Here is a 21,812-nt window from a genome sequence, read left to right on the forward strand (position 1 = left end):
ACATCCAAAGGGTATTATTACAATGTAATTCGACTCTTGTGGCTGCATTAGTTCCACAATAATTTTAATTTCAGCAGATGTGGTGAAATATATTGCAGACGCTGATAACAGTCACAGGAGCAAAAAGAAGCAATTTACAGCCACAATGGTGCAGTAATTAGATTTTCTGATTAGGATTACTAACAATACTAACAGACCAAGCATGAATACTATACAATATTCATTCAATTAATGCAAAATAGGAGGGGATCTCGAGAGTGACACTGCACAGATTGGTATTGTGAGTGCTTGTTTTGAGTCATAAATGCCACGATACAAGTGTTGTATCGCCTTGACCCTTCGGCAGAAATGCCCTTCTCTCGTTCAAGATGGCATTTCACTTTTGCAAATTCTGCACTCTTTGGCCCTCCCACCATCTGGCATTGTCTTTGCAACATCCATATGGGGGACCTTCGAGGGTCTATGGATTCTGTGTTTGCAGAAAATGTGGAGTAGTTAAATGGATTGTGAAGACATTGGTATTCTTTATTGTCTATTCTAACAAACAGCTCTGGAAAACTTTACCCAAGTCTTTATGAATGAAAGAGTTACATAACAAAATATATTTGACATGTAGAAATACATTTACGGAATAGTAGACCGATCGTAAGTACCTGATGCCGTTGTTGGAGTTGTCTGGGTCATGGGCAGAGACCCTCCCAATTGAGGTGCCCGATTTGGCGTCTTCTGAAACAACCATCTTGCTAAGCGGTGTGGAAAAAACGGGCGGCTCGTTCACATCTTCCACTGTCACCTTGACTGATGTTGTGTCGCTAAATGGGCCCGCGCTCAAGAAGTCGGAGTCAATGTTCCTGTTTGTGGCCTCGATTCTCAGAAAGTAGCTGCTCTTTGTTTCAAAGTCCAGAGGCTAGAGGAGACAGAATACACAACATAAAGTGAGAGATGTTCACTTTTCTCATCAAAATAAGAGAGGTGGCAGAACATTTTCAGTTCTTTGTTGTTTGTACTTGAAGAACACAATGCTAAGGCTATATCACTTTTTCATTCAGTCAAGGTTAAAATAGCAGTTTATATAAATGATTCATACAATGCTGAGGTCCCAAATGAAGATCGGAATGGAAAAAAAAAAAAATACAGTTTAATTGTATCCTAAAAATATTGATTTTAAGAGAGGTGCACAACAAGGTGAAAAACGTTCAGAAATGCTATCTTTTGTCTGGGTTAACAAACTCCTCTTTGTAACATGTAACATACTGCAGGACAACATGGAATTGACACTGTCAGACACTTACTGCGATGATGTATTTGCCTGTGTCTTGTGCAAAACAAACACAGGATCAAATGGGCCCATCTGACTAGAATGGCTAGTGTCCAACAATGGCTGTGCCTCTCCTACAAAAGAGCTGCAGCAATGAACTGTCACATCCATGTGGCCGTAGGAGGCCATTTAAAGTCTTCAGAAACCATGACGTGTTAAGTGTGAGCCATGAGCACTGCAGCATCCTAAAGTGAGGCAAGAAAGTGCAACGGATTTCCTGCGTAAATAAATAAGAGGATTGGTTATACATTTAACTTGAGATGGTTTATTTATTCATGTAGGTGGGTATAGCATCCTGGGTTCCATTGCGAGAGGAGTGCTTATTTTGAGTGTTAAAGTCTCTGTTCCCTTCATCATCCTTACAGTGATGTGTATACTCTCATGAGCAAGTCCGGAGCTGTTATGGTAGTAAACCTGCTTTGATTGACCATGGGATGTTAACTTTAATCTAATGTGTTGGATATCGTCAAGACTGATTTGCCATTAGTGATTATCACTCAATCTAAAGGTGCAGAAGAAATCATGAAATGAGGCTTGTGAGTAAAGAGGAGAAAGGGAACCTCAAAAAGGCATTGTACTTTATATCCTTCAGTAAATTACCCTTGTGAAATTGTATCATTATTTTGTTCAGTTTATTATAACCGAAGAATGAGTAAATCATTGTGCGAGTGTGTTACGTGCCGTAGTGGGTGCTTGTGTGTGGGTGTTTGTCTCTCTCTCCCTTTCCCCCTGATTGTCTCCCTCCAGGTGCAGCCTCTTCCTCAGGTGCTCCCAATTAAGGACCTGAGAAAGGCAGCAGTCGCTCTCTTCCTTCTCCTCTGGCTGCATGTGCGGCATGTGTTGTGTCTTTGTGTGAGGACTGTTGGGTTAACTTGTATTCTGCTCATTGTTAGATGTGCTCCAGTTTACCTTTGGGTATTGTTTAATTTAGTCACTTTCTTTTAGAAGAAAGTTGTTCTGAGTTACCTTAAGTCTGTTTAGCAAATTGGCTGGTGAGACTCTTTTTCTGTTGTCAATTAAAAGACCATCTTGTGGCTTCACAAATCTGTTTCCTCTTTTCTCTCGCCCGGTTATTTTATATTTTTGTTACTTCCCTTTGGTACCCCTAGTCCAGGAGGGAACGTAACAGAGACAATTTCTCCCTAGTTTTACTATCTTACACATTTCCAAATAGTCAAATATTTCTCTTGCAGCCAAATCCCATGAAAAGAGCAAATCTGAGTCTCTCTTTAAAATATCTGACTCAGCCCCATGTACATGAATCACTTGTGTATACCGTATTTATTCATAAATATATCGTTTTATTTAAAAAAGATAAAAGTAAACAGAATATTTTCTATATCTAGAATGGTGTGTGTGGAATAAATACATATACATCTCTGCCTAAGTTCATGGTTATAATGGACCAAATCATCCTGTGCTAGAGCGTGGCTCATTGATGTATTTTTTGACAACAATGGAGTTATTTGGCATAAAGGATTCAACAATGTCAAGTTGCACTACATGTTAATACGATCCATACATTGTTGGTATTCATATCCTTGAATATTTCACATTGAGTGTAAAAACTTCATTTCTGTGGGTTGGCTACAGATTAGTAACATTCTGGAGAAGAAAGAATATAGTATTGTGAAAATGTGGTGTGTCTGTAAGTACGCAGGTAGAAAAAGGGAGCATGTGGAACAGTCACACCGCTTCAATCAATATTCCAAGCAATATTGAATGCCACGCCAGCTGCTAAAGTACAGAGCTTTACCCAACAGCCGGAACATTTTGCCCTACAGTATGTCTCACTGACTTTCAGGAGGGAGGGTGAAGTACCATTTATGGGCAGAAAGTCATGGTACGAAGGTTTCAGTTTCTCAGGCTGTCTTAATTTGTATGTGTTTTTATATGCAGTACCTTCAGAAGGATGACGACCCCGTCTTGTGTGTTCTCATCTGTTGTAATGTTGAACATGCCAGGCCCGTCGCCATCCATCAACCTGTAGTCCATCTCTGCGTTGGAGCCTATATCAGCGTCAGCCGCTTTGATTCTGGCCACCACAGATTGCACCGGCAGCGACTCCAGCACCGTGTACTGATAGTTCTCTGTAAGAGGAAAGACAGGAGCGGATGTTGGTAATGGATGTGTTCATTTCACCGCCAACTCACCTTCAAGCAGCTCAGCTTTTCTTATACCCCCTTCAGCTTTGACTCGGCTGTGTGGCTCCTCAATAATTGTATGTTTCATAACACAGACAGGCAGCAGAGCACTTTGCTTTAACTCCATATTGCAGTGTAGAAGGCAACATAAATGTGAATTATACAAATGAGGTACTAAAAATCCATTTCTGTTGTCCCATTTCTACAGGTTTAACAGCTGAAGGATTACATGTATCAAATTATAAAACTCCCTAAATGCTGTCGGGATGTAATGGGGAATCACTTGGAACAAAAAAGACAAAGCAAGAATTAAAAAAAATGAATGATACTTAGATCCCTTTCAGAGGATGGGATGAATTGTCCACTTGAAGATTCTATTACACAAAAAGTCTCCAATGTGTTCCCTTAGCTTTTGTGTGACCCTTCGGATTGAAAGTACTCTCATGAGAATAAAGAAGGGAATCATATTCATATTCATAATCTCCCCAATCACCATGACAGAGCTCATTACGGGACCTTTCTGTGTTCCTCACGTTGTCTCCCTCAGCCACCGTCTAAATGCTAATCTGCCTGACATTGTTTGCCGCCATGTAATCTTTATAATGGCTTTTTAATTTGCCGTGGAATAGCAGCTCTTTAAAAGACCGAATAATTGCTTTCCTCCCTCCGATTTGCCCCATGCACCTACCTCCTGCATGAGCCTGTCCTCTCATGCAGCTAACCTTGGCTTTCCTTCTCTTCTCTTTCCTTCACTAGCTATAGCTTCTGCACTCTCTCTCAGCTCTGATGCTCAGTAATGGTCTATCGACTCTGACCCCTGACCCTGCGAGCTCCACAGCAGGAGCAAAAAGCCAAAACTCCTCTAATGTCCTTTTTTTCATAGTGTGACAGCACTGGGTTTAAACGGCATTGATCACTTGTTGTGCAAGTTTAAACCTTTCTTCCCCCCAGGGGCTTGCAAATTGACTCTGCTTCATGGCAGTCCAGTGGCGAGTACACCAGCTAGACAGGGGTTGGGCTATCAGCGGTAAACCGATTTCCGGAGCTTCGGATTATCATGAGAGGCACCGCATGCCTTTGAATCTTAAGGCTGGGCCTGGAACCCATTTGCAGCCCGTGAAATAGGCTGACAACAACAAAACGGCGCCTGATTGATCCTAGTATTGAGCGTTGAAGCATTCCCCAGCTCTGATGAGAGGAGCACACCTTGCAGCAAGGCTGCTTTTTAATTTAGACGTAAAAGTCCTAATGTTTGCCAAAAAAGTGTAGGGAATTTGCCAAGACTAAGAGAGAATGGTGTTTGGACAGCAGTTAACAAAGAAAATGGATGCGATGAAGTTAAATGGTGAAGATTTCTGAGTATGTTAAACTTGTTCTATCACACAAAAGGGTTGTTACAGATGAAATAGCAAATCTAATACTTTCTTTTGATGGATTTTCAAGGGTGGAATAACAGCCAAATCTTTTTTTTTTCTTAGGCCACCACGGCATTCATTGCAAAGTATGTCTCCATTTGGTCTGTGTTCAAGTGGTTTTCTGTAGTAATGGATCTTTTAAGCATAATTCAGCTGGATCAAAAAACAAATGTGAAAATCATATGCAAAGATTAAGATGGACTTTTATTAATCCCCGTGGGGAAATTGTTTCTCTGCATTTGACCCATCCTAGTGTTAGGAGCAGTGTGCTGCCATTTTGAACGGCGCCCGGGGAGCAGTGTGGGGAACAGTGCCTTGCTCAGGGACACCTCGGTAGCACTTGCCGGGACTTGAACTGGTGAGTTGCCAAGCCAAGCCCCTATCGACTTCGCCACCACCGCCCCCAAGGTGGTTGCTGGGTAGCTGTTGACAGCATTGCATGTACCATACACAACAAGCTTAATCAACCCTGTAGGGACAATCAGGAACAGGGGTCTTACTGTGAGTGAAGCGAGGCGGGTTGTCGTTGACGTCAGTGAGCGTGACAGTAACAGAGGTGGTGCCGGAGAGCCCCCCCATCTGACCGACCATGTCTTTGGCCTGGATGACGAGCACATACTGGTCCCTCGTCTCCCGGTCCATGTTCGGCAGAGCTGTTCTGATGACACCTGAAGAGAAAGACAGAGGGTCAGACATACTGTTCCCACAGATTAACTCAAGTCCCCTTTCATCATCCTTTATCATTTGAATATATCATTTTCAAACATTTATTTAACATTATGCATGCTTGATTTAATGAAGTTAACACATTATCTATTACCTGAAAGGAATTACCATAAGCTTATAGTGTTACTGACTCAACATATGGACATTTATCTTTTAAATTAATCACATCTGGTTTTTAATAATTTAAGTTAAACACTTTTTCCAAATCCATGTTTATAATGGTAATCATTAAAAGCGTTTAAGGCCTCCAAACATACTACATTTAAACAAACCCCCAATCAAATAAAGCTCAGAGTAAAACATGTCACATCGGAGCAATAGAGCATATTTTTATTTATATTAATATATTTTTGTTAGGATGGCTTTATGATTCATTTGTGCTTTGTGCAAAGACAATACAGGAACTCCATTCTATACTATTTACTAAAAGTAATCATTAAGCAGCAAACTTGAGAGACAGCTGTTCATGATGTCAGTGCAACCAAACATTTCCCACTAACTATGTTTGCTTTAAATTGTTTGGAAAACTAATTCACTATGTCACAGCAACTGTCACCCCGGACAGTGCCAAAATGCAAGTGTTAGTTTTGAATGCAAATGCATCAACAAAAACACAGTATCAAGCAAAAAGACATCAACACAATTTAACTTCCTGCCCTGAAATTAAATATCAAGGAAAGAGGAGTAGACCACTCAAATACTTAAAGGCTTTATTTATGTAAGAAAGGCTGCTCTAAAAGTATTTTATTTGTCTAAACATTATGAATTCAGACTGGAAAAACATTTTCACGTCATCTTTTCAAGCAGTGATCATGAAAGCACATGACTTGAGGTCCATCATGGCTGGTAGCTTGTTTACAGTACAGCAATGAACTGTGAGTCGACTGTTCGTGTGCTTTCAATCCAAATAGTTTAGTCTGGCATAATGATGAGGTTAATGTTAAGACGCTGTCAGAAAAGGGAGCGCATCCAAGGGGACATTTTAGCCACCAGGGAAGGCATAATCTGTCTGTCCTCCTGTCATGATTGATCTGTCATCAGAAGAGGATCAGAGATGTGACAACACTGGCATCAAATGACTGGCATTTCTCCGTTTGTGCATGAGCTGCTGTAGAGACAGCTTGCCAAGATGTGACAACCATACACAAACACTCGAAAGGTTGTAGCCTAGGGAAATATTTTCATTATTTAAATGTTTTCTAATCTCAACTTTATCTACTGACTACAAATGCAAAGAAAAAGTGCACTAATCCTTCAAAAGCAATCACTGTTGCTTTCAAAGTTAATGACTTCCCACACAATGTGTTTCTATCATTAATTGGCACTTATTAAAGATTCATACAGAACATGGAAGATTTCTCATTATGAAACACACAAAGCCACAGCACACACTTTCTGAATAAATAATCGTTTTTGGTTGCTTTATCGCATTCACAGCCTGATTAAGCAGATCAAAGCACGGCTCTTGCTTAGAGTTAGCACCTGGAGAATGTATCATAATCCTTCAAATTAACCAGACATTTGACATGTAATTGAAGTCCAATCTGTAGAGAAAAGGAAAAAGATTGGATGCATTCTAGAATTCACAATCAGCTCTGCCCTTGACCGAGGAATCCTCAAGAATGAGTTTACGAAGACAATTCTCTGATAAATCCCCAGCAATATAAGGTTTATTTTTGATTAATTGTTATAACTCTGAAAAAGGTGCTGTTTTAATTGGGTGCTTTAAACGAATGTTAAATGCTAAATAAATAAATCTCCTCTGAAGATTTCTGAATGATTAAAATGTGGTCCATGCACGCACACACACGCACACACGCACACACACAGGGTATTTGCAATCAAACCCAATCCAGCAACTAAGAAGGAAGGACAAACAAATCAGGGAAAGTGGGTCGAAGGACCTCAAGAGAAAAATGAAGATGCCTTTGACCGTCAACCGCAGTCCTACTTGAAAATAAACAATTCCATTAAGTGTTTAATTTTCTCTCTCTGCCATCATTTATTAACGTCATTATAGTCCCTCCAGCTGAAAACTGTTATTGGCTACTCTAACTAAATCAGTTAGCTAAATTATAGTGAGCTGTCCACTTTCTTTTTTTCCTAAGTCCCTGCCAGTGGGCTTACAGTGGGATGACGGTGGTCAATAAAGCAATAATCTTTTGCTGTTGCTCTGCAAAACATGCCATTTCAGTCCTGCATGGAATAATGAACAGTGGTGCTGTCTCGCAACAGTGGGGGAAAATAAAGTTACCTTTCTCTCCTTTAGTTAAACCTCAACAACATCTGTGTTTTACTTTTATACTTTTGTACCAGAAATGTAGGCATCTGTCTCAGTGTTGTGGATGTTCACCCATCTGCTCTTTCGTTATCTCTCTCAGTCCTCCGTCAATCCTTTCATAACTTCTCAGGCTGCTTCCTCCCGAAGTGTAACCTCACAGCCAATTAAAGAGCACCACCACTGCTCCGGGGCCTGCAGCAGTGACACCCTGAACCCTGTTTATCACCAAAGGTTACTTCAAGCCTTCAATCCAGCAAGGCTCCCATAATGCTTGCTTGATACAAACTGAGCCAAAACTTGTTCTGTTCTCTACTCCATACAACATGGCCATAGGGACAAATCAGGCATGTCTAGACTTGAAAGAGCCATCTTTAAACATCTGCCAGAAGCAAAACTAAGTAGGAAGCAGGATAATGGTTGGATTATAATAGCCTCTGCAATGAAAATGACTCCTAAAAGGTGAAATAAAGTAGAAAAGATGTTAAGCTTTTGCAGACAGCAGTGAGACAAATGAATGCTCTCTCTAAACCATATATAGGCTTCACAGACAATTGATATACTTATTTAATATCAGTGTTGGAGCCTTAGCTGGTGGTTAATGATGCCATGAATCCTGATTCCAGCCCCCTAAAAAACAGAGACATGTTTCTCCTCCCGCCTGGCCAGAAGCACACATACTTTTCACCGAGCGACACCACTAATCCACACGGCGCTGTTTACAAGACTGCTGTTTGTCTGCTGGGTGCCAGCCTCCCCGCTCTCTATCTCTGTTACCCCGTGCGGCGCTGGTGTCATTCCTGGGGAGAGGCGATGATTAAAATCCTCCTGCTGCTATCACGGCACGGCCTCACATTACGCCGTTGACTCCATGCCTCCGGTGCAAAGCCTGACGCATTGTAGACCGCGCATTTATCTAGCTGTCTGCGCACCACTGGCGGCAGACGGGTGGGCCATGCTCCCCCGCTAAAGCCCAGATACTTGACATATGTCTTAGGAAGAGGAAATAAAAAGTGCGAGACTTTCGGAGGAACCCCCTGGCTCTGCGTGTAGCTATGAGAGGTACTGATGAAGGTGATGAACACTTAAACATGAAGGCTGCAGTATGTGATTTGCTGTGACCCTAAGGCAGTCCGCTTACCAAAAATACATCCCATAACACAATAACAGGCCATACAAACAGGGAATAAAACCTCTAGCAAAGGCGGTTTATTACTGGGTGACGTTACAAGAATCATGCTCTAATAACTGGATACAAGGGGCCACAACACAAAGGACCCAAGTGTTATAAACAATATGTTTTTCTAATGTTACGCTGCGTACACATCCAGGTGGTGCTTGCTGTTGGTGATTAGAATTGAAAAATTGCACCATTTTTATATTACAGGAGTCAGCCAGATTGATATCTAGCCTTAAGCTGAATGGTTTCGATGTAATGCCGTCGCAAACACAACAGTCTTTAACAGTCTGTATGTTGTCTTCTCCTGAATGTTGTACGTCTCTTGTTTGTTTTTTGTATTTTTACAAGTAGCTCTACTCATCTCATTGTACCTCTATAATGACAATAATAAAGGATTCTATTATTCTATTCTATTCTCAACGGAGCCACAGCAACACACTTTTTTTAAGTAATGGGATAAAGAAAGGTCTAAAAAAAAAGCCCATGCTTATATCTTAATCACAGGCTCATCACAGCAAATCCTTCTCCCCCTGACCTGTGCGCCAACATTTCCAACGTGATGATTGCACTGGGATTGAACCTGGCCTTTTCCTTTATTTCAGCGATTTCGGTTTAATTAGATTCCCAGTCTGAGATGAGACAAAGCTGGGTCCGCCCAGGCCCCTCTCACCTGAATGCCTGTCATATTCAGATGCTCTGAGAGGCAAGCCATGTCACATCTTAAATACCCCCTTCAGAGTGTAATTAATCCTCTCATTCAAGCACCTGGCATTTTCCACTAACTCAATTCTTCTCTTGTTATTCCTGCCATTGAGGCCTGTGAGCGTGCGAGGCAGTGTTAATGTGCGCGGATAATTGTCTTTAAAGGACTTGCCATATAACCAAGGTGTATGGAGCTGGAGGCAGCTGTTCAAACCTCCTTGAGCCTGCCATCAATTAGAACGCAGTCCTTAACAGCTTTTACAATTTCAGCATCACCTTCAAACTAAACTACAAGCTATCAATCCATATATATCACCGAACACTGTCTTAACTGAGCAGCTTTAGGCGAAGCAACTTATGTATTTTGCCCACATTATGTATTAACCGGAAGTTATTGGAGCTATTCAGGATTAAGTACTTTTCCCAAAGGCACCTTGTAGATTCAATTTGGGATTAAGAAGCAGAGTTGTTAAGCGAAAAAGAACCATGATGCTACCAACACCAGGTCACAGGCATCCCCCCCCCCCTGACCATTAGCCCTCTGCCACTTAATCGCTATTGCAGTATTGCAATTCAGAGTTTAGAGTGTATCTCAGCCCAGGCACTTTGTCAAAGTCACCCTCTGCTCTTGCCCAGGCCTGAGCTGCAAATGGGACTAATTAGTAACTTGCAAAGACAGAATCACAATGCTCATCCAACGACACTTAATCCAGGTCTGCTGTCTGAAAAGCTGGAGTCTCAGCCCCAGAGTGCACTGTGAAAGATACATGGTATTGACATTATGTTGAAACTAACAGTTACCACCAACAATGGGCTCCCTTTCACAGACAGAACTGAAGGCGGACATCATTTTAATCACCTGTAATGATTATAATGCCATTTAAACTGAGACTATGTGTCTTTTTAAATAAACATTACAACATTACTTACTTAGAAAACAGCTAATTACAAGACGGATTAAAAATGAACAACCAAGATTGATTGATATTTTTTTCTGCTACAGCCCACTTTGTCTGACCAGTACCTTACATTATATAATGTTAACTTATGCTAGATAATGTTGTAAAACGATTTTACATGCCATACTTTAACATTTCAATGTTACTATTACATCTTCAAAATCAAGGCAAATATTGTCACTATCTGGGAACAACCACTTGTGGCCACTGATAATGTGAATAATTGATCATCTAAATCTTTAAAGTTGGTATCCAAAGCTGTCAAATCAAAGTTTTGGAATTAAAGGTACAATATTTGCATACAAAAATAGTATAATATAATAATATATAAAGTATAACTAGCATAAAAAGGTACCAGCAGTATTATATGATTATTACTATATAAGTATTTGCATTTTGAACTTAAGTACTACACTTGTCTAAGTATACTTACTAAAAGGAATGTATTTACTTTGTAAAAATCCAAGCATTGTGTTTTTAACTTTTCATTTAAAGCATAAATAAAATCTTCAGAATGTGCTCATCTTGAAGGTTAAATATACAAAGGAGTATGTGCTTTTGAAAGGAATACAGGATATACATTATATTTATGTACAAGCATATTTTGTGTTTTTGCAATTAAAATGAAAGTAAAATAGTGTCAAGGTGCAAGGACACACACTCTTACATTTGAGGATGCAATGTAGGTATGTAAGCACACTGAGAGCTTAACAAAACAAAATAAGACTGAGATCAAAAGGACATTTCTGCATGGTTTCAAGTATGTACATAGAATTCCATGTAGCATATATTACCACCGGTTATAATCACAATCCACTGCAGAATACAGGCCACTTACAGTGAGCAATCATAACCCATTAAAGCTTTAGAAATATCAACCTTGGGGTTTAAAGAATCCACTTAGCTTAATGAAAAACACGTCAGCAACCAAGGAGTATGAGCTCTGGTCATTGAGCGGAATGTCTCTAAGAAAAACATGATATGAGAGAAATGTCTACTTTATGGGCCAGGCAAGCTGTTTGAACATCACTTAAGTAAATGTCTGCTCTCGCTCTAATTGGTATTGGTGTCATGAAGTCTCACTTGAGTATCATCGAGAATCGGGTTCAAGTGTCCTTGGCAAACTTTGTTAAAGTTCATTGAAGAGCCAGATGCAAGTGGTTAAGTTTGGATCAGTCACTGTTTAAGAAATGACTGCTTGGAGACAACATGATCAACTAGAGAATGCAATTCCTGAAGAAATTAATAGTGGGAAATCCTGAAAATCCTGAAAAGCTGACGCTAAACAGCTATGCTGAAATGTAATGTGTAAGAAGAAAGTGAATAATTTAGATTGAAATGATACATGAACACTGGGGGCTTGAATGTGTGATGAGAGAAGAAAATAAAGTAAAAAGGCTTGGAAAAGCAGCAGAATATTTGAACTGCAAACTTTAAAACTAACTTGATGGCGAATGATCTGTCGCCATGCCAACAGCATTTGATGACATCCCATAATACGCTTAGATGCGTTGATGGCTGCATCGTTACCAAACCTGTGAAGTTTTGGGCCGTTTGGAGCATTTTCACTGAAGTTATGAGAAAACCGTGTTTCATGGCGAGCATTGTGTTGCCATGGCAACGTCATTTGAAGAAATCCCAAAACTGTCCCGTAGATGTCTTCACGGCTGGACTGTTAGCACACATGTCAAGTTTGAGCACTTTTTGAAAATGTTCATAGGAGTTATAGCGACATCATCTTTTCATGGAAACGGCATATGATGAAACCCCATAATTGACGTAGAGCTGTTGAGGGCTGGACCGTTAACCATTATCTGAAGTGTGGTGCTGTTTTGACCCTTTTCATAGGCGTTACGACAACATCGTGTTTTATGGCGAGGGATGTGTTTCCATGGAAGGGTGAAGCATGTCAAGGAACTTGAGCATCTGAAGTGTACTTTTTGTGTAATTTCGGGTTAATAATGTGGCCTTTTTGGCAGATTAACTAAAGGTGTGCGGCTGCTGTGGTGGGGAAAGATGAGGCTGAATTTACAATGGGGTTTAATGGAGACATGTTGAAAGTTCTCATTCATAACACTATGGGATGCGCCTCATCGCGGAGCAAACAGAAGCATCAATCTCATTACGCCAATCCTGATTGGCTGGAGATCTTGACGTCAGCATCAGGGAAATCACCCCCTATAAGTAGCTTGCGCCACAACGCATGCGCCATTCAAACACCTCTTCTCGCTTCAGAGCACATCTCTATGGTAGCCGGACAAGCTTCACGGTCCACAGACTGAACCCAAATATCCATTTCGGTCGACGGGCGCTTGCCGGCTACTCCTTCTGCTTCGCAGGAAGACGGTAATTACTAACGCTAGTTATTGTTGAAATCGACCTCGCCGCTCTCTTTCCCCGGAAAGTAAGCTAGGTCTGACTTTTTTCAAGCTAGCGTTAGCTTGCTCCCTCACTACCGACACCACGGTAGCGAGGAAGTCTTTTATTTTCTCTTCCCCACGGAGGAGGAAAGGATTAAAAGGAGCATACTGCCACACCAGTCAGTATTCTCCGGGAATAAAAGACCCACACCGTCCTTTTCTCCGGATTAAGGACAGGGTGGTTACCTCTTTTTCTCCCAACCTACCTGTTGAGAGCGGGTCCTCTCCACGCCACGAGGCGAACAAGATGGACGCCCCTCTCCCTCACACCAGAGGAGTCAGGGACTCGGTGGCTCGACTCTGCGGCTGCGGGTTGAAGATCTCGGGCACAGACACACACCAGGTCTGCTCGTCCTGCCTCGGGCTGGAACACGCCCGAGGCGCTATCGACAACCCCGGCTCGTGCGGACATTGTGTCCGCTTCACCGTAAAGAGCCTCCGCCGACGGCTAGCACGCCAAGCTAGCCTGTCGGAGCAGGAACCCCCCATGTCCTCTAACCTGCCGGCCGGCAGTCAAGACGCGGGGACATCTGCCACAGAGAGTGAACCCCTCTCCATGTCGGTCTGGGGCTCAGTATCTGAGATGGCCGCAGAACCGGATTCCCGCGCCCTGGCAGGCCGGGACCCGGTGGCGGCAAGACACGCGGGAACGGGAACCCACGCTTTACCGAGCTGGGGCTCCCGGTTAGACCTCACCATGGTCTCACCCGCGGAGGATGTCCTCGAGCTTCACTACGACGAGGACGAAGAGGACGCCTCGGTGTTCCTCCTGTCCGAGTCGGATGAACATGAAGAGGACATCTTCATGTCATCGGCTCAGGCTGCAAAGCCTGGAGCGAGGGCTGCTCTCCCAGACGATAGCACACCAGCTTCGCCCTGTCTGAGTATGGACCTGCAGGCCGTGTGCAAACGCGCTGCGGCCAGACTCGACATCCCGTGGCCTGAAATGGCCAAGGAGTCCTCCAGGTCCCGCTACGAAGGGAAACATTTTCCCCAAGCAGCGCGGACAAAGAGGCAACTCCTTCCGGTCTTCCCGGAGATGTTGGATGAGGTGTCGGTCTCGTGGAGAGACCGGCCCTTCAGCAACAAGGTCCCAATCCAGGGTGCCTCCTCCCTAGACTGTGACGGAATGGAGAAGCTCGGCCTGCTCCGCATACCGCCCATGGAACCGCTGGTAGCAGCCCACCTCCTACCGAGGATGGGCCCGTCACCAAGCAGGAACCCCACGCTGCCGGCAAAGTCGGACCGATTTCAGTCGACAATGACTGACCGGTCCTACAAAGCCGCAGCGTTGTCCGCCAGGGCCCTGAATGTGGCCTCGCTGCTAACCGCTTACCAAGCGGAGCTCTGCGAGGACCTGTCGGGTAACCCGGGGGCAGTCACTCTGGACGAGATGGCAGCGGTCACAGACATCTGTCTCCGTGTCCAACGCTGCGCCGTCCAGGCCACAGGTAAGGCAATGGGGATCATGGTGGTGCAGGAAAGAGCGAGATGGCTCAACCTCACCAACCTCCCAGACCGGGAAAAGGAGGATGTGCTGGATATGCCCATCGTTCCCGAGGGAATTTTTTTGGCGCAGCCAACCCAGAATTTCGGCCAGCAGGGGAGGAAGAAGAAGCGAGCGGCGTGACAGCCCCTCCTTCTCCCCTCCGTGACAGAGCTGGAAGTCCACGGTTCCCCAGCTCTAAATGTGTTCCCGCCGCCTCGAGAGATGCCTCAACACCATCCTCAAGTCCGCAAAAACACATGTCACAAATCTGTTTGTTCCTCTGTCATTAAACATTTGCCGCTGACGCATCCAGGCTTCAGGCCGAGGGCGCAGCTCAAAAAAATGATAAGAAAAACAATAAAACCAATAAACAGCCCGTCAACTGTTCCCCTTCTGAGAGCAGCTTCGGCATCTCTCAAAAGGCGGATTACAGGCGGGTCTGTGAAGGCACCACCGTCACGCGCATGCGCAGTGCCGGCTGGGGTTTTAAAAGCACCACCGACACACGCATGCGCAGTGCCGGCTGGGGTTGTGAAGGCACCACCGTCATGCGCATGCGCAGTGTCGGTGGGGATTGTCGAAAGGGGGCACCACTGTGTTCAGACACTAGAGGGCCCCATAACACAACAAATAGAGACTCAGAGGGGAAGAGATGTGACATCTCCACTGGCTCTAAGGAGCATGCAGTGGAAGATGCTCACATCATCTGCTTGGGTTTTCAAGACAGTAACACGGGGCTACAGACTCCAATTCGCTGTCACCCCCCCTCGCTTCTCGGGCATTCTGCATTCGCAGGCCCGAGGAGAGTCAGCCCATATTCTGGAGAAAGAGATTCTCTCTCTCCTAGAAAAGAGGGCTATATCTATTGTACCCGCCGAGCAGAGTCAGGGTGGCTTCTATTCCAAGTACTTCCTCGTTCCCAAACGGGGAGGGAACGGAATTCGGCCAATACTTGATTTGAGGGCTCTGAACAAATATCTAAGAAGATATAAGTTCAGAATGCTCACTCACACATCTCTGCTGCGGCTCGTGCGACAAGACGACTGGTTCACATCAGTCGACCTGAAAGATGCGTACTTTCACATCCCAGTATATTACCCACACAGGAAATATCTGAGATTCGCATTTCAGGGGATCTGTTATGAATACAGAGTACTCCCCTTCGGTCTGTCTCTCAGTCCAAGGGTGTTTGTACGATGTACGGAAGCCGCGATAGCCCCGTTAAGACAACAGGGTATTCGCCTGGCGACCTACCTGGACGACTGGCTGCTTCTCGCACAGTCGGAGCAGGAGGCTGTTACGCAGACAAATGTCCTCGTAAAGCACCTGCTCAACCTGGGTTTCATAATAAACACAGAGAAGAGCATGTTGTGCCCCGCGCAGACTATACTCTTCCTGGGTTTACACCTGAACTCGGTGCCCTTTTCAGCTCGCTTGTCAGCGGATAGAGTGAAAGCTTTCAGAGCTTGTCTCGCTCTTTTCCGGCTGCGCAAACATGTTCTCTTCAGATCATGCCTGCGATTGCTGGGGCTCATGGCGTCAGCCATCCTGGTCGTACGACTGGGACGCTTACACATGAGGGAGTTTCAGCGCTGGGTGGCCGCCCTAAAACTAAACCCACTAGAGTGATGGTTACTGTGAAATGCGTAATGGCACTGCGCCACTGGCTGCACCCGACTTTTCTAGTACGAGGTGTGCCTATGGGTGCTGTCCTTTCACGGAAAGTGGTCACCACGGACGCATGTCTGACAGGTTGGGGAGGTATTTATGAAGGTCGCCCGGTGAGGGGTCTCTGGAGCAGAGACCTCCAGCGGGCGCACATAAATTACCTGGAGCTTTTAGCGGTGTTTCTCACCCTAAAACGCTTTCTGCCTTTCCTCACGGGACATCACGTCCTCGTGAGGACAGACAATACGACCACAATATCATATATTAACTGCCAAGGGGGTTTGCGTTCTCTCCAGTTACACACACTGGCGCGCAAACTTATCCTATGGAGCGGTAGGCGTCTCCTCTCTCTGAGAGCGACGCACGTACCGGGAGTGATGAACCTCGGGGCAGATCTACTGTCCAGAGGTATACCACTTTATGCAGACTGGACTCTACATCCAAGGATTGTGAGCCAGCTGTGGGTGCGTCTGGCCAGAGTGAGAGAGCAACGCCACACACTTATCCTGATAGCTCCGCACTGGCCAGCTATGTACTGGCTAGTGGAGATATATCAGCTGCTGTGCGGGCAGCCATGGCAGCTCCCACTACGCAGGGACATACTGTCCCAAGCGGGGGGGGGCGATCTTTCACCCACACCCAGAGCACTTGGCTCTATGGGCCTGGCCCGTGAGTGGTACAAATACAGTGTGACATGACGCTGACCCTGGCAGCTGCCAAGCGAGCCAGCGGCACTCATGCACTATCTGTACAGTTTTCATGCACTCAGTTTGCCCCGGGGCAAACAGAGTGTGGTTGAAGCCTGACCCTGCCTTTATCTTAAGGCGGTCGGTTCGGGTACCACATTTGACATTAAGGCATCCTCCCCGCCACTGTATTCCTCCGGGGAACAGCCGCCGGATTTGCCGTGTCCAGCCCGTGCTTCACGCACGTACAGGGACAGATCAAGGGTGCTTTGTCATAATGACCAACCCCTTGTGTCCTGGGCTAACCCTTATAAGGGCAAGCCTGTTACTAAGCAACGGCTCTCCCACTGGTCTGTGGAAGCAATTGCTTTGGGGCTCATACGAGTCAGAGTTCGCAGGCACCCTCGGGTCCGCGAGCTCTTTCGACTCAGAGTCTGGCTGCATTCTGGACTCTGTCCAGGATGTCTCCCATCAAAGACATTGGTGCAGCGGCGAGCTGGTCCTCGCCGCTCACTTTTGTCTGCCTCCTAACAGGTTGGACGTTCTGCTCCCAGTGTGACTCAAGCAGTGCTGGGCACCTGGTTGAGTCAGAGCTCTACCTGTTAAGTTCTGGTTGGTTTGGTGATTTTCGAGATAAGCTCGTCTGGCAATACGGGAGCTACAATTTCCCATAGTGAGACATCGAACGGAGTGTTATGAATGAGAACTATAGGTTACTTACGTAACCCCAGTTCTCAGAGTAACATGAAGTGAGATGTCTCACCAGACGGCCCTCCTTGCTATGGTGAAGCGAGAAGAGGTGCTTATTTTGAGTGGCGCATGCGTTGTGGCGCAAGCTACTTATAGGGGGTGATTTCCCTGACGCTGACGTCAAGATCTCCAGCCAATCAGGATTGGCGTAATGAGATTGATGCTTCTGTTTGCTCCGCGATGAGGCGCATCCCATAGTGAGACATCTCACTTCATGTTACTCTGAGAACTGGGGTTACGTAAGTAGCCTATAGTTTTTGTCATTTCATGCCCTCAAGTGGCATTTTGTTTAATTATTTTAATTTTTCTTTTAAAGCTACGAGATGTTTTCTACGGAGCCCCCTAGGGGACATGGAGAAGAAAAAAATAAAATAAAGAAAAAAATAAAGAGTTTTGCGAGATCTCGCAAAACCCTGTTGCAGTTTGTAGACGGTCCCTAAGCACTCCCCTCCCTCCTCAAGCTGCAGATTGTGACCAATTCTTGATGTTTAGCTCGGATGACTGCCCGTATCGAACTGTTCTGATAAAAACGACTCTGTAGCTCGTTGTCTACCTTGCTATGATTGTAAAGTCATGTTGTTTGTATTTTTACAACGTTATGTTCATGAGTTATCTCGCAAAAGTATTGCGAGATCGCGCAAAGGTTTTGCGATATTTCGCAAAACATTTTCTTTTTTTTTTTTCTTCTCCATGTCCCCTAGGGTGCTCCGTAGTTTTCCTATGTTTCTCATGGAAAATTATGTCTCAGGAATGTAGGGTTTGGGAATTATGGCAGGTTTAAAAGAAAATATGAAGGCACAATTAAATCTGTCCTCCACTCTGTGACATCACGCACTCTAAATCTGAAGAAGGCCTCTTTACCAAGGTCTGAACAATGTTTAATATCTCTAAAAGTACGAATCAGATTAAAAAGTTGTGTTACACGAATAATGTCGGAAAGATGTGTAACATTTTAAAGTTGGAATGAGGTTTCTGAGTGAAAGTAGGAGCAGTTAGCAGTTGAAGTTGCATGAAGATTGTTCAAGTCTGAAGAGTTTCTCCATTGACTTCCATGTTAACAATGTGATGAATTATGGGATGTATCTCTGGAATTATGAAAGTTATGAATAAGAAAAGTAATAGCCATCGATTCCCGACCGAGCTGAATGTTTTGATGTTTGAACGGAGTTTCTGCGATGTGGAATGTGGGAGAAGAAGAGGTGCAAAATAACCCGGCGGAATAATAAATAATTTCGTGCGTAGCATAACAGACAGTTGGAATGCTGTATCAGCATTCCAACTAAATGAGGCTCATTTTTCAGTCTTTGGTGATCATTCAAATGCATCTTAAAATACAAAGTAGCAAAAGCAAGATCAGTTGCTTTTAGATTTGAAACATTTAAAGTGGTGGGATAATTTTTAGCAAATGTGAAAATCACAAATAAATAAAAAGGTTGTTTGTAAAAGGAAGTTAAAGTTGGTGACACAACAGGATATTTTTACAGGAAACCACCAGAGCATTTTTCAGTGGCTTAATTTATTTATTTCCCAAGGTAGTTCTTCTTGAAAGGTAACCAATTTAAGATGAAGACAAAGTGAACCGCGTGAACACTTCCTAATATTTAATTCAATTACATGTGTGTCTAATAGCTTATCAGGGAGCAATATAAGGGTGAAATTTAAAATGAAATCTATTGAATAAAACTTCTAACAACACATACTTTAAAACAGTAACAATGCTGCTATAAGCCTGCAGGATTTTCCCCTCGACACACAGCTCTATAAACTGTGTTTTTACACCTGGTTGTTATTAAGGTGTTAAACTACATATCTTCACAGTCCCACATGGAGTCACATGTCTCTGACAGCCGTCCATGTTATTCAATTCTGACATCCATACTGCATCTCATAACCATGAGATCCAATCGCCTTCTGCGTGGTTGGAGAGAGAGCCGAGTAAAATGAGTTGTGGTCAGGAAGAGATGGGCGGCAGAAGGCTGAGGCTCTGGCAGGGGCCCAAGGGCTGCGTCTGGCTGCACATTTAGGTATGTGTGTGTGTGTCTGCCTCTTGTTTGACAGGTTAATAAAGCAGCCATTGTCCTACAGAAAGATAACCAAGGTGGGATTTGTCTGTGAGCTTTAAATTATGTGCTTAAGACAACACTCCATTCTTACTCCTAAAAATCACTCGAAAGACATCTTTATTTCACACATTGAAGTGAGTGTTCAGGGTCTCAGAGATATTTGTCACCAGGAACTACTAATCCTTCAATTAATGCTTGTGTAGACATGCTAAAGGCCCGGACACACCAATCTGACAACAAAGAACTGACACAGACGGACCCCGACTGTTGCGTCGCCTGCGTCTCTGCGTTTTGGCCTTGTGTCGCACTGGAACACACCGCAAAGACTTCAGCCGACGGCCAAGAAGCACGTACGAACTGCGCATGCATGAGTGGCAATAACTCGCCTTACCAGCAGGCGGCGGTAGTGTGTATTATTCATTCAAAATAGGCAACAACCGGAAGACAGACTGCGTGATAACCGAGAGAAGAAGAACAGACTGGGTGATATAAACAAACAACAAATAGCGCATGCGTTCCATTTTCACTCTACAACGAGAAGCTCATGGGGCTTTCCCGAACCTGTGTCGAGAGCTGGAGTTAAATGAAAACTCAGATTTGCCTTCTTAATAGTTTGTTTGGGTCCCTCACTTCCGTTTCGCTTCTCATGCACTGATTCGCTAGCTGAACAGCCAATCAGAGCGATTTATTTTACCGACTGCCTTTGGCCGGTATTCGGCCGAAATTGCGTCGGCCCGACAGTGCGGGACACACCTATCTGAGTAGGGCGTGTTGACGCTCATCGCCTTTTCGGCCGAAAACCCACCAATTCAACATGTCGATTGTTGAATCGGCGGGTTTTCGGCCGAAAAGGCGTCGGCCCGGCTGAAAAGACCAATCTGAGTAAGGCGTGTCGACGCTCATCGTCGGCCTGACGCCCACCGACGCCGATAATCGGCCTGGTGTGTCCGTGCCTTAAGCCTCTGCAAACTCGTAAAATCATATATGTATATAATATGTAGGTATTGGAAACTGTTAAAGGAATTGGTTAGGAGGAATATCAAATTAATTTGGTTATATTTCACGTGTAAAAAGATGATGTCTATACCTAGTGTAAGAGTCAAATTAATGTAAATAAAGTGAGTACTGTATGTGGTGACTTGTCAAAGGAACTGGGATGCTGAAGGGTTAAGTAAAATGAGAATAAGTCTAGAATAGATAAGATAAGATAAAATGGACACGTAATAATGTCTGTTGGAGAGTGAACAACAGGACAGTACAGATGCACACCAGGATAATACAATAAATAATAAAATTAGAATCATAAGTGATCTCCTTAGACTTGAATAGATTTGAACTGAAAAGTGCTTTAATAGTTTTGTCATTTTTCTATATTAACAATGTAATAATATGAAAAATACACATTATGTGAAAGAAAGGTCACTTGGAGTGACAAAGTCAAAGAGTGTCAAAATAGATTCTGCAGTTCCCTCTCGCCTTCTACAGTATTTAAGCGCCTATTATTAATCATTGTTTAGGATCCACAACAGGCAGCTGTTCAGCAAAGAATCACAAACAAATGTATTAGACTATCTCAGCACGCAGACAAAGTGGATAATGCAGCTGTTAATAGAAGGATAATATGTAAATAGATCACAACTTGGACTAATATGGCGAAAGGCAACACTTGGGCAAAATAAGGCAAATTACCAGCAGTTTTTCGGTTTCAAATTCAATAAGACTTAAAAGTATCCTTGGATATTTCTTTTTTAATCACCAGCTGAATTAATTGCAGAAAGCAACTGAGAAAAACATTGAAGCACAAATAATTCACAAGTTCCAAACCAAACTAATCTCAAGGAAGGTGGTCGCCCTTTTTTCTTTTTTTACGCATGAATTAGCCAACGGAATAATTTGCTTCTAAGCAGTCATGAGGATTCACTTATCAAAGTTTTACAGCCTGAGAGAAGTCCCTGTGGAACTTCCAGAGCTTAAAGAGTATCCATGAGAAACTTTCTCATTTAGAGTGAGTAAA

General features: G+C 43.9%; 1 protein-coding gene across 1 annotated transcript in view; it reads right to left on the reverse strand.

Moving 5' to 3' along the window:
- The window catches only part of LOC117544793 (cadherin-7-like), a 106,776-nt gene that overhangs the window by 32,252 nt on the left and 52,712 nt on the right, over positions 1 to 21,812 (reverse strand). The window contains exons 4-6 of the mRNA XM_034214216.1: positions 5,378 to 5,545; positions 3,221 to 3,408; positions 654 to 907 (exon numbers count right to left, since the gene is read on the reverse strand). Of these exons, the coding sequence (XP_034070107.1) occupies positions 654 to 907; positions 3,221 to 3,408; positions 5,378 to 5,545 (610 nt within the window). The remainder of the gene's footprint in view (positions 1 to 653; positions 908 to 3,220; positions 3,409 to 5,377; positions 5,546 to 21,812) is intronic.

Source organism: Gymnodraco acuticeps, unplaced genomic scaffold (assembly GCF_902827175.1).
Source record: "Gymnodraco acuticeps unplaced genomic scaffold, fGymAcu1.1, whole genome shotgun sequence".
Taxonomy (NCBI): Eukaryota; Metazoa; Chordata; class Actinopteri; order Perciformes; family Bathydraconidae; genus Gymnodraco; species Gymnodraco acuticeps.